The sequence below is a fragment of the Penicillium cosmopolitanum genome (genome assembly GCF_028827165.1).
Source record: "Penicillium cosmopolitanum strain IBT 29677 chromosome Unknown utg000008l:1.0-4398992.0:1.0-4402845.0, whole genome shotgun sequence".
Classification (NCBI taxonomy): domain Eukaryota; kingdom Fungi; phylum Ascomycota; class Eurotiomycetes; order Eurotiales; family Aspergillaceae; genus Penicillium; species Penicillium cosmopolitanum.
Genome location: NW_026622678.1, coordinates 909,639 through 925,151, shown reverse-complemented (window position 1 = coordinate 925,151; position 15,513 = coordinate 909,639). Strand labels below are relative to the sequence as shown.

Below are 15,513 nucleotides of genomic sequence, written 5' to 3'. Positions count from 1 at the left end.
TTCAAGACCACAATTATCGTTTCCTTTTCCTTCCGACCTGACCACCTTTTTTTAGGGTGTTTTTTGGTCTTTGTTCTCCCCCTCTCTCTTCCCACCGATTAAAGCCGGAACAATGGGATTCCTAGCTTTCCCCATGTGACAAATCACTCGACTGGAATTTCGGATTCGGTCAACTTCTCTCCGGTGTCGATCGATAGAATACACATATCCATTGTCTCCATCAGGAAGTCCAATCACTTGCGAGGCCGCCTGTCCGCTGGGGAATTTCCACTGTTCGGTTTTCGGGGAGAACACCCCCCCCACAGCGAATGAAAATCTCCGAACCGTACAACGACCGGTCGGTGGCGTGCTCTGATAGCTATGACCATTTTCAGGAACAATACTAGAATGTGTACTCCGTACTCCGCGCACTATTCATACAAAGTATCTATTTTTGTCCGTAAACTCCGTACTAGAGATATGATATAAGTTTCCCATGTTCTCCGTTCAAGGAGCGGTCAACGCCCCTGGCCAGAAATGTGTAGATCCCCATTTATGCTCCTCTACGGAGTAGAGTACATACGAGTATGTACGAGTATGCACATGCGAGTCGCGCATCATCTTCGTTTTCTTGCAGGTGGCTTTGCAGTTCCACGATCGACAGACCAGCGGGTCTCCTGGCGGTCCCTCGTGGCCCGTTTACTCCGCAACCTAGAGGTTGACGTGGAGTAGACTAGCTTCTAGTCGGTCGGTGATGCGCGCCGTAAGCGGGAATAGGGTTTTCTAATTCCTGGAAAATCCGTACACATGGTGGCCATACCGTGCTTATCCACAGAGTACGTACAATTTGACATATACTTGTACTCCGAGGTACTTGTATACGTACGAGGTATGCGGCATACGAACTTGAAGCCATCGTGTTGAGAATGCGCGAGCGGCATACATGGTATTTTTGAGGTGCATAGCTGCAGGCGTGCGATATATCAGATCTCATCACAATGCATTCATGTACTGATCCCCCGAGTGCCAATTCGTCGCCCCGCTCTTCCCAAAGCTTTGCCTGATTCACGTTGCAGCTCGAGCAATTGGCAATGTGACATATAACGTAGCAAAGGCATAATCGCAACGAGGTCATGACCATATATGTAGCTATCCGTGAAGTCTTAATCCGAGGCGGTTTAACCCCTACTCCGTCGCACGATCGCGAATACCCCCGCCCCGGAGGGCTGCTAAATGGACCACTCTTTTTGCTAAATGGACCATGGGAGCTTCTGAATCCAGAATAGTATGTAATCTCTATACAAATTTAGATATACTTAATCAATGTCTAGAGTAGTACTGCAAAAGTTTCTAACTGCCTATTGTCTACCATTAGTTACTGTCTTCTAATACCAGACTAGTACCTACCCGGGATACAGTATATTGGCTACTCTATTCCATCTCAGGTAGGTACTAGTCTGCTATAACTAGGAAGAAGACTAGAGAGGTCAACAAGGGACTAGAAAATTTCATAGCGCTATAGAGGTGGATTAAGTATATCCAAAGTTGTATGGAGATTACATACTAATCTGGATTCAGAAGGGCATATGGTCCATTTAGCAGCCCTCCCGCCCCACCGACAATGAAGGAAAGGAGAGGAAAGAAAGGAGATGAGGGGGAAAGTGATCGTCCATAAAATCCTGGTTCTGTTGAAGTTTCCACCGGCAATTCCCGCCCTGATAAGGAAACTCAAGTGGTCCACTCTTTGCTCGCTGTCATAAACTTGCCAATTCCTCAGGGCCCCACTAGCCAAGATTGCATAGACCTCGACGCGAAGTTCTTCAGCGCCGAGACTCTCCACTGAGAAAGGAGATAGCAAGAGGGGGGGATCACGATGCACACTTGTACTCGTACACTGAGGCCAAAGAAAGTTCAGTGAGTGCATGGTGCGTGCGTCAAAGCCCATATGCTGCATAAACCTTGAACAGCAAGACAGTTCATATCTGTACACCGCATTGTAGACACAGACACTCAGTTCATAGCACAGAACGAGGACCTCGAGAAAAAGGACCACCCGTGTACCTGTCTGTGCATTTCTGCGGCGTTACGATCGACACCGGCTAAACGGTGACTGGGGCCAACTTCTTCGTCCTACTTGACCTGTCAACCGCCCTGCAGCGCATCCAACTTGTCTCTGGGGTCGCACGAATGCCCTGCATGCGTACTATTGCAGGAGGAAGTCGTGATCCCAATCTTCATCGTCTGGTCGGACACCGATCATTTGGCTTTCCTGCTGTGTCCGATGAATTATTCGCTTCTAAGCTATTGTGTGGGCCTTGCTGGATACCTCAGGAGCAATTGTAGTCGATGATGTGGGCGGCGGCGTATGGGGTCGGAGATGTATGCAGTCGAGATCTTCTGCCATGTCGTGCCTCTTGCTCCACACTTCATTTTACTCGCCCTGACGACCAGCTGGTTTCTAGCCAGGTCGACAGGGCCAAGTCCTTTCTTTAGGTGTTTCTACAGAGTACTACGAATACATACACACAAAAACAAGTGATAAGGGTACCCTGTAAGCCATGCTCAGTTTACATATCATCTCTCCCCTCGATGACGATAGCTCCAAAAATGAAATGAGGAATACATACTTCGAATGCCGCCGCCCCTCAATCGTCAAAGCTCCCCTGAGTCCATCCCTACCGGCTATGGAAAGACCATGAGAAAATCTCCGAAGCCCCTCCCAGCGACCCGCAAGCCCCATTCCTACGTATGTGCTTTTTCCTATTCGACGGATATAGATTCCCAAATGTCCGGGGTCATTTCTGCGAGGGGCCCGTTAAACACGAGTCAGAGGCCCCTGCCATTGGGACTATCTTCACCTCATTCCACCCAGTCGGGTGGCTTTAAAGGCTTACGGTGGGGAGCGGGAGGAATCCTGAAACGGCCGATCCTGGCTGTCTCTTCCATTTTGGGTTTGATGCTCAAGACCGTTGGCCGTTTGGCTTTTGCTCTATCAACGTTGGCGTTATGCGAGGTTCTAGACCTTTGCTGGGGGGTCGCTTCTTTTGCATGTGCGTCCTGCCAAAGGAATGGTGATTTTGCTTTTGCTATATTTGTAATTTCCCTGTCTAGTTTAGTTGGCTTTTGGTTCTGGCGGACGGTTGGTTTCATAGTTGTCACAGGGTCTTAATTTCAGGCTCGGACTGCGTAAGCCTTACAGGGGTTAGGGCCAATTAGATCGGCATTGGATATCTAGCGGAAATTGTTTGAGTCTGAAGAAACATTGCCTTCAACAATCAAGGTAATAATTGTTAGTATTGGATGGACCTAGTAGATTGTCCTGAATACTTGAAGGTACTACAGTGTGTGAAGCTTGCCCGCAGTGGTGAGTTCCAACTTGAGGGTTCAATGAGGCGATTGGACCCTTGAGATATACTTACTACCTACTCCGTAGGTACCTTAACTTCAACCTTGGTACCAGTACCACAGTACCACAGGGCATAATACCTAGGTACTACTAACTAGTCGTAGAAACCGTATACTACCTAGTATTCGTACGAACTATAGTAGACCCCAGGTGTCCAAGTCATTCATCAAAAGTAGATCGACATACTGCGGGCAGCAAGTGATCTAATGCCCACAGACACCTCAGCAGACAGCCTGGGTGTCAAAATGCGAATGGTGTATACAGTAGATCGTATTGAGAGCCAGCCAAGAACCTTGTTGGAACTTCTACAGTTTATATTCCTGATCCCTGATGAAAAGAAGATGAAGTTAAAGAACCATGTGCATTTAATGCTAAATAGGACAAATTGCTTGTCCGTCGAGCTGACCGAATAATTCTCCTAGGGTTGAACCGTCCATGGGATACCAGTTTGTCTGTTATATCAGACGAAACTAAATCGCTATTTTGTTATTGTCGTGACATCGTGAATTGATTTTGATTTGGTTATGATGTTTCAGCTACTGTGAGTAACATCTGTTGTTTTGTTCTTTGGTGGTTGTTCGATCGAGTTTGCCGTTGACGCAGGCAAGTCCTGGGTTCCCAGAGCATGGGCAACGCCACCAGCAAGGAAACTCAACTCATCTGGGCTGATATCGACACGACCACTTGCCAACCTGCTCAGGAGCAGATGCTCGATCTTGTCAAGAAGGATGTGATGAGTACTCGCATATTTGTCCGAGGGAGCGATATCTGCCAACTGGTCGCATAGATCTTCGTTGCGCAGAGAGACTAGGCGATCAAGCTCATCCACTGCGAGGAGGTTGCGGAAAATGCCGATGACATGGGTGACGATTGAGTCGAGGTACATGCACGGGGGGTCGTCGGGGTGCATGGGCTCGGTTTCATGGCCCAGACGAATGCTGTCGACATGAAGACGAAGGTAGCTCTTGTATTTGTGATCGGCAATCCCATGGATACCATTAATCAATGCGACGAAGAGGTTGCGATCCAAATCAACACCGTCAAGAGTGTATTCCTCAGGATGATGGGTGCAATTCTGAATGAATTCTTTTTCATCGCAGGGGTCATCTGATATCTCGTCCGCATCGGACTGAACCAAAGAGCCCTGGGAGCCACCCGATTGCAAGGAAAGGAGCATCATTTCATGGACAGTCATTTGGGAATCCGAGCTTTCCTTTTCATCCTCGGTGTATTCTGGAGTATCAATGTACTGCACAGATGGGCTGAAATGAACAGCTGCTTCGAATCCGATGAAAGAAACGTCAAATGAATCAGTGTGGTCTTGACGAGTTTCAGGAACGTCTTGAGAAGTCTCTTCCCAGATAGAGAAATCAGACATGTCGTCATCCTCGTCTTCATCACTCTCGTCTTCGGAGAGAGCATCGTATTCGGAATCGATTTCATCTGAACCATAGCCAGATTCCGACTCCGAATCTGAATCGGTTTCACATTGCTCATCAGAGCGCGAGTTCTTGAGAATTGATTTCAAGAAGGGCCGAAGGTTAGGGCGCTCCGGCTTGATGGTGTAGGTAGTAGCGCTTGGCTGCAACGGCGCAGCGTTATTGGACGAGACCGATACTTCATCGGACCCATAGCAACTGTCTTGCGAGAATGAAACCTCGAGATTTGCAAACGTGGATGAAAGCGAGTCCCATGACTCCCGGTTGATGGTAGAAGTGGCCATGTTGGCGAACTTATGAAGATAATTGTTGAGTTTTGACACACCGCGATGCTCCTGTAGGGCCTGCAAAACAGAATCCTGATCTATGCTCGTGGGGAGCACACGGGAGTTGGTGTGAATGATTTATTCAAAGGTGTGGTTATTGGAATGGCGTCGGAAGCCTTCAGAACATGGAGAGAGATCCATGGTATGAAAACACAAGAGAAATCTTGCGATCCTTTAAGGACACTTGACGGGGACGAGCCCAGCCAGAATGATAAAGGGATACATTTCGTTTGTCTTGTAAAAATTTGAAGGTGTGGGGTTCGGGCGCTTTGATGCTTAAGACGAATCGGTAGAGATGTCAAGGGATCGGGTGGTTGATCAATATTTCTGTGCTGAGATGGAGGATAGTGGTCGATCACTCAGTACCCAGTCTGAGGCTTTTCGTGACGGCTGGGTGTTTGGTAAGATGAGTGGCGATGCCGAAGGTCAAGGGGTATCGGAAGCGCGATGGTGGGTTTCGTGACGCGATGAAAACGGCGGAATGTTAGGGGGGCCCGTGAGTATAGGCGTGGGCGTGTCACCGGAGAGCGCGATCGCAGTCGAACTGGCGATGGGCGAGACGAAGGAGATGAGGAGAAGAGGGGGAAAAATTGGAGTTGAGCCGAAGTGCCCACGTTCCGCGGGGTGATGGAGAGGGGTTTCCGAGTTGAGTCACACTTCGGATAACCGGGGGGGGGGGGGAGGGGGAGGGGAAATGGCCAGCGATGTAGGCAGCAGGCTGGCAAGATGATGAGTTGAAAGGATGCGGAACAAAGCAGGGAAAAGGAGAAGGGGAAAAAAGCAAGTGCGAATAATCCAGCACTGGGCACCTGACGGTTCAAAGAGGCCTTTCACTTTTCAAGTTCTTTGCCTCCGTCGCCTGACTTGGGCCTGCCCTCCGTCATTCTGACTCAGCCACTTTTCCCTTCGCTTCTCGCATTTGCCGACACAGACACATCTTACTGTACTCCTGTTGTATTACCAAGATTGACATATGGAGGTACTTCCATAGGCACAGAAGACACTAGATTATGCACCCGATCACTAGTGTCTTCTGCATTTATCATTTACCTCGGAATATTTACATATCACATTCGGGCATCGATCATTGCTCATTTCCAATCTACTGACCACATCACGTGAACGAGATATCACCGAGCAGAACTGCATGGAACGCCCAATGTGTTTGCAGGCCTCACAATACGTGGACTAATGCCATCTTATGGATGAATTTGAAACTTGGAAGTTGGGATGACAAGATTTCAAGAATCCACAAGTCATCCCGGCTCCTTGGGATATTTTTACCATGCACCCCAGCCCCCCATGCCCCAGGGCTCTAGATGCATTTCCAAATAATGCACCCCAAGATGGGCCTGACTCGGGCTGTTTTGGGTCATGAAGTACACCCAAGCCCTATGAGTGGCGCCCTCGTGATCTCGTCTTTTTTCCTTTGCCCCAAAGATGTGGTACCCCGGAGTACACCCATTGATGACCCTTCCTACTACGCTTGATAATTTTGGCCGTTCCTGGCTCAGCCAAACAAGGATCTCGACCGACTGAAAGAACACTCTCGTGGCTACATCCAACTGCCACTCCTCGACACAACAATAACTGGGTATGCGCCACTCGGACTCACCCTCATCGGTCGGACGCATTTGGCCAATGGTACCTTTCTGAATAAGAAAGGAACAACGAATGAGAACCATGCCACCTCTTTGAAACATCTCCATGACTGGCCAATTATTGCACGGCTCAACGGGTGATGTCTTTAATGCATGACTTAGAAGCGTGGCTTCGTGTATGCTTCGATGCATTTGATTAGGGCTAACACCTCCGCAATGTGGATAATAATAGAACGGAAAGAGTTCGAGAAGCTCCAACGGTGCTGCTGCCCGGCGATCTTCTACGGCCCGTTCATGCTATCCTCCATTGAGGAGTTCAATCGGCCGATCTGATTTCTCGAATGCCAAAGACCCTTCTGTACATTGTCGGAAGGGGCGGGAGTAGCATTCCGCTCGACCTCTGACATTCTCGACCCACATTCCAGTCCTCCGACACTTGAACATTGGATACGCACTTGCACGAACTCCACTATGAGAGGTAGTGACCCATGAGGGGAAAGAAAAGAAGAAAGAAAAGAGGACGGCTAAGCTGTTGTGGATCCTACCTTCCATCAGGTTAACCTAAGGATGATCGTGATGATTTGATATCGAGGGTCATGACGCCTACACTAGAGATGAGCCTGGCAGGTGATCCCTGTTCAACCAGTGAGATGGGGCGTATCCTATGCTCGGAGATCTTTTTTTTCACGGCTCTGTGGCCGTTCCGACCCAAACCCAGAGCTCCCCGAGGCCCATTGGGGTTATGCCGATCTCACTGTAAAGTGTTGATTTGGCATGTTGGCTAGCTATCCAACACTCCCCGCCACATTGACCTATTCAGTGACGCGATGCTTCGGGAATAGCGCGGCAAGGTTGCATTATCTACAGTGGCTGTCAATTGTGAAGCTTGCTGCGGGGGCTGGATACGTTTCCAGCGGATTTATTACCCTTCAGGCTTTTAGTTTGTCTGATTGGCTCCATGCGGATCAAACAGTCTTGTATCATTCCTTTAGAGGACGGTGGAGTCGTTAAGCAGCCAACCGGGTTGTTCTTCAAACATTCCTCGAGGATCTGGGGATCTGCTTGGAATGTATGCAGAAAATCTGAGGCTGGAGCTGTCGACGGCCATTCAAATAGTCGCCTCGATCTGTTTGTTTGCTTTGCTTTCTTTGCATACTCTGCATTGTTTTCTTTGATTGACAAACTGTCAAACATCTCTCTCCCCCTCTCTCCAATATTTGCATCCTTTTGGCATATTTGCATATTTGCATTGCTAATTTGCATCCACTGCAAACTGCACCCCCCACAAGTCCTCAAAGACTTTCTTTATCCTTTGGTCACCAATCACAGTGGACCATCGGCTCTCCGGGTGTTCGACCTTTGACTCAACCACAACCACCTCGCCGCAAACGGAAAACAAAGCAAGATGTTCGCCCAACCATTCGATCATTCTTGCAATGATTTATTCAACCAATACGTCAATATGGATCCCTCTGGTCCCGATAGCAACAAAGACCTATCGTTGTCCAGCGACCTTGACCAGCTCTTTCCCCTAGACTCATTCTCGGACTGTGGCGATCACTCCCCCACCGACTCCACTTCTAAACGCCATCGTCAATCACCGCAACCTTGGACTCAGGATTGGTCCCTGCAAGACGACGGAACCTCTCTTGACCAGTTCGCTTTTCAAGACACTGTTCACCCTTCTGTTATCTCCGACTTTACTTTGAATAATTTCGAGGTTTCCTCCCCGTCGCGCTGCAGGAACCACAGGAATTTCATCTACCTCGCCTTCCACCCCGCCAGCTACTCCTCGGCGGAAGACGAACAAGAGTGCTCTGGTTACTCCCAAGTCTATTCGCCATCGTGACCCGAATGAGCGCCGGTCACTCCTGCGAAAGCAATCCTTCTCTCCTAGCATGATGCGCTCTTCGATTCAAAAAGGGAGAATCGCATACCCTGACGCCTGGGCTCAAAAGATCCAGAACCTCGATTTCACTGGTGCAGACGAGCGTCTCCCATTGTCGCCTCCGCCATCGGATGTCATAGTCAAGCACGAGAATATGACCGCCGACACCATGTCCCAACACCATGGCTTGCCAGAAATGCCTGGCCAATATGACTCCCGCCTCTTTCACCCTTCTCCTGCTGTCTCAATGCCCTCTCCCTCTGCCACTGCATTCGCACGACACCAGCAAAAATACATGAACCACCCCGGCTCCTCGGCCTTGACCAATTCCAGTCCTCCCTCCGCAGATGACATCTTCTCTTCATCGCATTCATCCGATCCTCAATCGATTTCCTCGTGGCAGTCTGATGCCCTTGGCACTTCTTCACTCTCTTTCACCCCCAATCTCCAAGCCCAAGATGCCTCTTGGTGGTCCCCTATGCCCTCCAGAGTCGCGCAGCAGCAGCAGCAGCAGACTCCTTACCAGCCTATGGTCACATCCCCTGCACCCCAGCGCTCCATGCAAAGCGTCGGCAGTCAAAATGACATGATGCAAGGTGGTTTGATGATCCAACTCGACCCGTCGTTTGACATGTCCGGCGATTCTTCCTTCTCCTCCAATGTGGCCTCAAACTCTCAGAAATTCGTTACTCCCTTCGCCCCTCAGCAAGTCCACACCTCCCGTTCCCCGTCTCTCTCCCCGCGGGCCGGTACATCACCAAAGAACAAGGGACACCGTCGCACACACAGCCGGAAGCTTTCAGGCCAGAGCATGAACGGTCCCAAGATGGCAAAGCCCTCCACCAGCCCCCGTGGGGCAAACAAATCCGTGAACGTCTCCTTTGTGAACTTCACAGCTAATGATAGCCACCGAATTCTCGGCGGTGTCGCACCTTCTGGCAGCTCCAAGACAAAAGCACGACGGGAGCAAGAAGCCAAGGACCGACGACGCAAACTGAGTGAGGCGGCTCTTCGCGCCGTGCGTAATGCCGGTGGCGATGTTGATGCTTTGGAAGCTGTATTTTGCTGAAGCACATTCTATTCTGCTTCTTGATTTGATTTTTGCGTGTTAATTATCTGACGTTATAGCCGGTGTTTTTGTTTGTTATTACTATATCATGGGGAATATCTGGATTGGTCGTTCTGGCGCTTTGATTTCTGTTTTTCCATCTTTGGTTTCAGTTTCCCCCCAAAATTCTGTATACTTCTAATGTCTAGACATATATCTACCAATGTCTAATATCATCACATCTTCTGTGAATTTCATATCCTCTCGTTCATTGTAGCCTCAAGTTTGTGATTTCTAAACAATTATGCCTCTCCGGGTATAGTCCGCTGCTATCCGCAGATCTGCGGATAGCAGATCTCCCGGGCCGTTTGTGCCGCAGCACGTGATTCCTTTACAGTTTCTAATTACAACGTCAAGTTTCTCAAGAGAATCTTCTCTCTTTAATCTCTTTCCTCTCTACACTCTACATCCCGACTTTTCGATCATGCCCCAACCTTGGAAGCTCCAAGGTTGCTCACGTGTGTACCCTCCTTGAACTAAATATCATGTCCTTCCTTCAATCTGATATACTCTAGGGCTGGGCATCAACATGCGAATTTTCATTTACAACGGCTGAATAGTCGAGTTGGACAAGGTAGTTCTTACCATCAACATGTCCTAGCGGATGCTCCTCTGAAACTATCCACCTGGTTCAAGACATTCCAATACCCGGCGTACCTATGACGACCGCATTTCAATTTTCGTTTATTCTCAGGCTTTCTGGGAGTTCCCACTCTATTTCTGTGTTTGCAATGTCATTTGGCCAGACTATATCTGTCGGGGTTTTCTCTGGCACATATGTTATGGCTTAAGTGGTATTTCAACAGACTATAGCTAGTGGCCGTTTTTACGACCTCACGGATCTACGACTTCACGACCATAATGATTTCGAATCATTTCCATTCATGAGTACCTCAACTCCAGTCAGAATCTCAGAACCTCGGACTGAACACCTCGGACTAAATTCCGGATCATTTCCATTGATGCTAGTGGGTTCTCTGAGTCCAACTCCAGCCAGAACCTCAGCCGAAATTCGACCCTGAACACCTTGAACTCGCACGTGGCCCTGGATCCTGCGAGCTGCGAGCTGCGCGCCGGCCTAAATTTCGACTATTTAAGCCAGTCTTCCGGGAAATCAATCTCTCCTTTAGATTCTCCCCCATCACCATACCTTTTTCTTATGCTGATCACGACTTATCTGTACCACGACTACGCTATGTAAGTGCACTAACACCTTCTGCTATTGCTGATTCCCATCTCTTTGCATTCCCACGATTACCAATATCCCACTTTGTTACTCCTCACTATCATTTTGATTTCTCTCACTCTTGCCATCAATCTCGCCTCTAATCTTATCATGCACTCTCGATCAGCTTCAGCCTGATATCCCATACGTTGGTCCATGCGAACATCGTGACAACTGGTCGGTCTCCCCTCACCTTTTGTCCTTTGATTTGCTGCCACTGTTTGCCCCGTTGTATCGTTTGCTTGCTATTATATTCCCCTCGAGGCTTCAATTTCACCTTCACCTTCACCCCTCCACCACCTTCATCTCTGGAAACTACCTTTCACTTTGTGCGTCTTTGTAACGGGAATCCAACTCTGCTGGAGCCTTCGTTTACTGAGTGTCCGTGCAAGTTGCCCACATAACCTTTTCCCACTCTTATTCATCTGCGCATACTCAGCAGCCTCGGTATCACAATCCCGAAGTTTGTACCTTTCATGTCTGTTGCCACTGCTAACAAATTCTCAGCAACACGCTCCACAGATTTTCCTCCTTGCGAAAGCCAAGTTTCGTGCAAGGTGGATTTCTTCAACCTCATTCTCAATCACAGACAGGTCTCTCGCTCATAGAGAGCCGTTTCTACCCCCTCCTCTCCCTCCTTCGAACCCCACCTCTTCTCCTTCTCCCCTCCTCCCATTCAGACTCATATCTCCGAGTCTCTATCTCTCTCTTCCACCCGACACAACCAAAAAGAAAAACAGTACGAACGAAAAGATGTCTTCCCGTGATTCAAATCGTGGCCGTGGAGATTCCCGCGGCGGCCGACGCGACTCAGTGACTGGCTCACGACCCTCGACTCCAACCAGAGAAGGTTCCCGACCCACTACGCCTACTGGCGCTGGCGATGCTCCTCCTCGATCTCGCAGCCCGCAGAGATCTCCAAGCCCCGAACGAAGCGGGCGAGGCGGAAGTTCCGCGAGGGGACAATCGTCAGGCCCTCCTCGGGGTGGCCCTCAACAGCGTGGTGGCTCCCAGTCTCGTGGTGGTGCCCAGCAGCATGGTGGCTCTGGAGGCCCTCGTCTGGAGTATCAAAGTACCCCGACTGTCAAGGCAGACAGACAGTAAGTTGAAGAGTCCCTTTTGCATGAAAAATCACTGACTGTTTCCATTTAGGGTGATGTTCAATGCTTCGCCTCCCGACAAGCAGATAGCGGACTTCGAGAAGAAGTCCTTGGAATCCAAGAAGAACATCAAGCAGGAGCCCCAGCGAGATCTCCGAGACAAAAAGACCAAGGCAGAGAGGGGCCAATTGCCCATTCATGTCGATTTGGTTCGCCGTCCCGGTTATGGCACCAAGGGGAAATCGACCAACGTCCGCGCCAACTTTTTCGCAATGATCTTCAAGCCAGATGCAAAGTTTTACGCATACAGCGTGAATATCGTTCCGGAGCCCACTCACAAGCGTCATATCCGACAGATCTTCAAGCAACTCGTGCTTAGATGTCCTGAAATCAAGGACTGCCTGCCTGCGACAGACGAGGCTCAGTGGATCGTGACCTGCAAGCCGATCCCCTTCGAGGAGACGACCGTCAGATGTGATCCTACCAAATGTGATCCTGGGGAAAAGGAATGGGCTTACACTTACACCGTTTCCTTCACTCTACAGGACAAGAAACCCATTCCCTTGAAGGGTCTACTTGATGGGCTTGCAAACCCCGACATCCATGAGAAAGTCACAGACGAGGACTATGTTGTTCAGCTTCTGAACATTTTCATGACAAGCTTCGCTTACGGTGACCCGGGCGTCACAAATGTTGGCAAGGGTCGACTCAAGTTTTTCTACACCGATAATCGCCAAGAAAGCATGAACCTGACTGGTGGACTTGAAGTTCTCCGCGGCGTCATCTCAAGTGTGCGCCCAGCTGCGAAACAAATTTTGCTAAACCTCGGTGTCAGCAATGGTGCTTTCTACCAGCATATGAATTTGGGCCTCTACATCGAGGAGGTTCTTCGAGCAAACTTCAATGATCTCGAAACTGTCAACCGGTATCTTCGCACTGTAAAGATCGAACTCAGACATTCGCCTAAGATCTACGATGATGATTGCAAACAAATTTACCGCGTCGGCAGTGTTTGGGGATTGGCAAGCAAGGAAGATGAAACAAAATACGTTCCCAACAAAGACAGCAAAGACAAAAAGGATCACAAGCCTCCCCAAGTCAAATCGTTTGGCGCCGGTCCAGATGACGTGCGATTCTGGTTAATCGAGGAAGGAAAACCTGGACGCTACGTGACCGTCACGGAGTTTTTCAAACAAAGTAAGTAAAATCAGGCACTGTGGCAGAAAACGCTAGGCTAACCCGTTCTACGCAGAATACGGTGTCATCTTAAAGGACAAGAAGAAACCAGTGGTCAATATCGGGAACCATCAACGGGCTGTCTACATTCCATCCGAGAGCGCCTGGATCAAGAAAGGGCATGTTTTCAACGGCGAGCTGTCTACTGCGCAACGACAGAATATCATCAAGTTCAGCTGTCGCCAACCACCGGACAACTTTGAGACCATCCGAACCCTTGGCCGAGGCATTATGGGAATGTCCGGTAACTACTTCCGCGACAGACAAATCAAATTCTCCGACGAGATGCTTGTAGTTCCTGCAAGGGTTCTTGATGCCCCGGTACTGAAGTATGGAACTCGTACGGAAAAGCCCCAGAGGGGTGCCTGGAATCTTGTGGGAAAACAGTTTTCTACAGGTGTCAGTATCGAAACCTGGGTTGTCTTGTGGATCAAGGCCGGTGTCACCAGAACTACACCTGATCAAGTCCAGACTGCGGTTGAAGGCTTCCGCAAAAAGATGGCTGAAATGGGCATGCGAGTCGCACAACGCCCCAGTCTCGAGTCCATTGATATCAAGGGTCCCATCAAAGACCAGTGCGAGGCACTCCAGGCGAGACTCATCAGTTTGTCAGCGAAAAACCCACACCTCCTGTTGGTTGTGCTTCCCACAGGACAGGACCGGATTTTCCGCTTCGTCAAATGGGCCGCTGATTGTAAACTGGGCATTCCAAATCACTGCGTCCTCGTCGACAAGTTTGCTAAGGGAAATCCTCAGTACATGGCCAACAATGCGCTGAAGGTTAACCTGAAACTCGGTGGTGTCAATCACATCCTTGACCCTCCTGCCTCTGGATTACTGGCCCAGGGAAAACTATGGTTGTCGGAATTGACGCAACTCATCCATCTGCTACTGACTGTGACGGCTTCCCAACAGTCGCTGCCATTGTTGCTAGCATAGACGGTCGACTTGGCCAATGGGCAGGAGCAAGCCGCATCCAGACTTCCAAGAAGGAGATTCTTGAGAATCTGCAGGATATGATGGTCGATCGTCTTCACCGCTGGCAAAAGGTCAACAAGACATTGCCGACAAGTATCCTTGTCTACCGTGATGGTGTGAGTGAAGGTCAATACAACGACGTGATGACAGCGGAGATGTCATCGATTCGTGACGCCATCAAGAGAGTCTACCAAGGCTCTTCACCGAAAATCACCTTCATCATAGTCACAAAGCGCCATCACGTTCGCTTCTACCCAACCAGTTCAGAAGGCTGCGATGACAAGAACAACTGCAAAAATGGCACCATCATTGATCGAGTTGTGACACGCCCGTGGTACTACGATTTCTATCTCCAGGCACAGGCTCCCCTCCAAGGTTCGGCCCGCCCAGCTCATTACGTGGTACTTCATGACGAGATCTTCGCTCCGACTTCGCGTACCGCGGCCGATGATCTACAGCAGCTCACACACAATATCTGCTACATGATGGCTCGCTGCACTCGCTCTATCAGCTACGCCACCCCGGCATTCCTTGCTGATCGCTACTGTGACCGTGCGCGAAAGCACGTTGTTGCTTACTACGAATGGAAGGAGGCACAGAATCCCTTTTCAAAGCGAGCCTCACACAAACCTTCCCAGTCCGATGTCATGATCAATTCTCGTCTTGCAGAGACCATGGTTTACATTTGAAGCCATTGATTGATTTGTTGATTCCGTTCGGGCAATTATGACGTGAAAAAGGTTGTCTTATGGCTTTATTTGATTTTATGTTCTGACAACGAGGCGGGAGGGGTGCAAAGGAAAAGGAGAAAAGGGGAAAAAAGAAAAAGGAGAAAAAAATTGTTATGTTGTTGTGTCTTCTCTTTGATTTCACCATGTTCGTTTCGATTTCACGTTCATACAGGGGAGATGGGAAGGGGCAAAAAGAACAGAGAAAAAGAGAAAAAAAAGAGAGAGAGAAAAGTTGCGGTGACTCCCCTTTGATTTTATGTTCTGGCTTTTGTCTTTTCAAATAAAACACCAAAAAAAAGGGCTTTCGGGCTATTCAAAACCAATTTCTACTAGTAGTATGCTTTTCTCGTATAGAATCCGCGGGACAAGCAGTAACAAACTTGAAGTAGTATGCCGTTGACTTCCAAGTTCGTACTAGTACTAGTACTAGGTTCGATGTTTGTTTAAAGCATCGGGATATGTAGGTGTGATTGAGGTCGAGGGTAATGGGTAATTC

At 49.1% G+C, this 15,513-nt stretch overlaps 3 protein-coding genes across 3 annotated transcripts; 2 read left to right on the top strand and 1 right to left on the bottom strand.

Annotated features, from left to right (window-relative positions):
- Positions 1 to 3,917: 3,917 nt before the first annotated feature.
- N7509_006895 (uncharacterized protein) lies at positions 3,918 to 5,108 on the bottom strand (the record flags this gene model as incomplete). Its single annotated transcript, XM_056631532.1, has 1 exon — positions 3,918 to 5,108. One exon carries the CDS (start codon positions 5,106 to 5,108, stop codon positions 3,918 to 3,920), a length of 1,191 nt encoding a protein of 396 aa, XP_056487083.1.
- A 3,105-nt stretch (positions 5,109 to 8,213) lies between these two features.
- Positions 8,214 to 9,708, top strand: wetA (developmental regulatory protein WetA; the record flags this gene model as incomplete). The annotated part of the gene is made up of 2 exons (XM_056631531.1): positions 8,214 to 8,407; positions 8,472 to 9,708. The coding sequence occupies 2 exons, from the start codon at positions 8,214 to 8,216 to the stop codon at positions 9,706 to 9,708; spliced, it is 1,431 nt and encodes a 476-aa protein (XP_056487082.1).
- Positions 9,709 to 11,725: 2,017 nt separating this feature from the next.
- Positions 11,726 to 14,975, top strand: N7509_006893 (argonaute family protein; the record flags this gene model as incomplete). Its single annotated transcript, XM_056631530.1, has 4 exons — positions 11,726 to 12,072; positions 12,125 to 13,269; positions 13,325 to 14,107; positions 14,224 to 14,975. The coding sequence occupies 4 exons, from the start codon at positions 11,726 to 11,728 to the stop codon at positions 14,973 to 14,975; spliced, it is 3,027 nt and encodes a 1,008-aa protein (XP_056487081.1).
- Between the last annotated feature and the right edge of the window lie 538 nt (positions 14,976 to 15,513).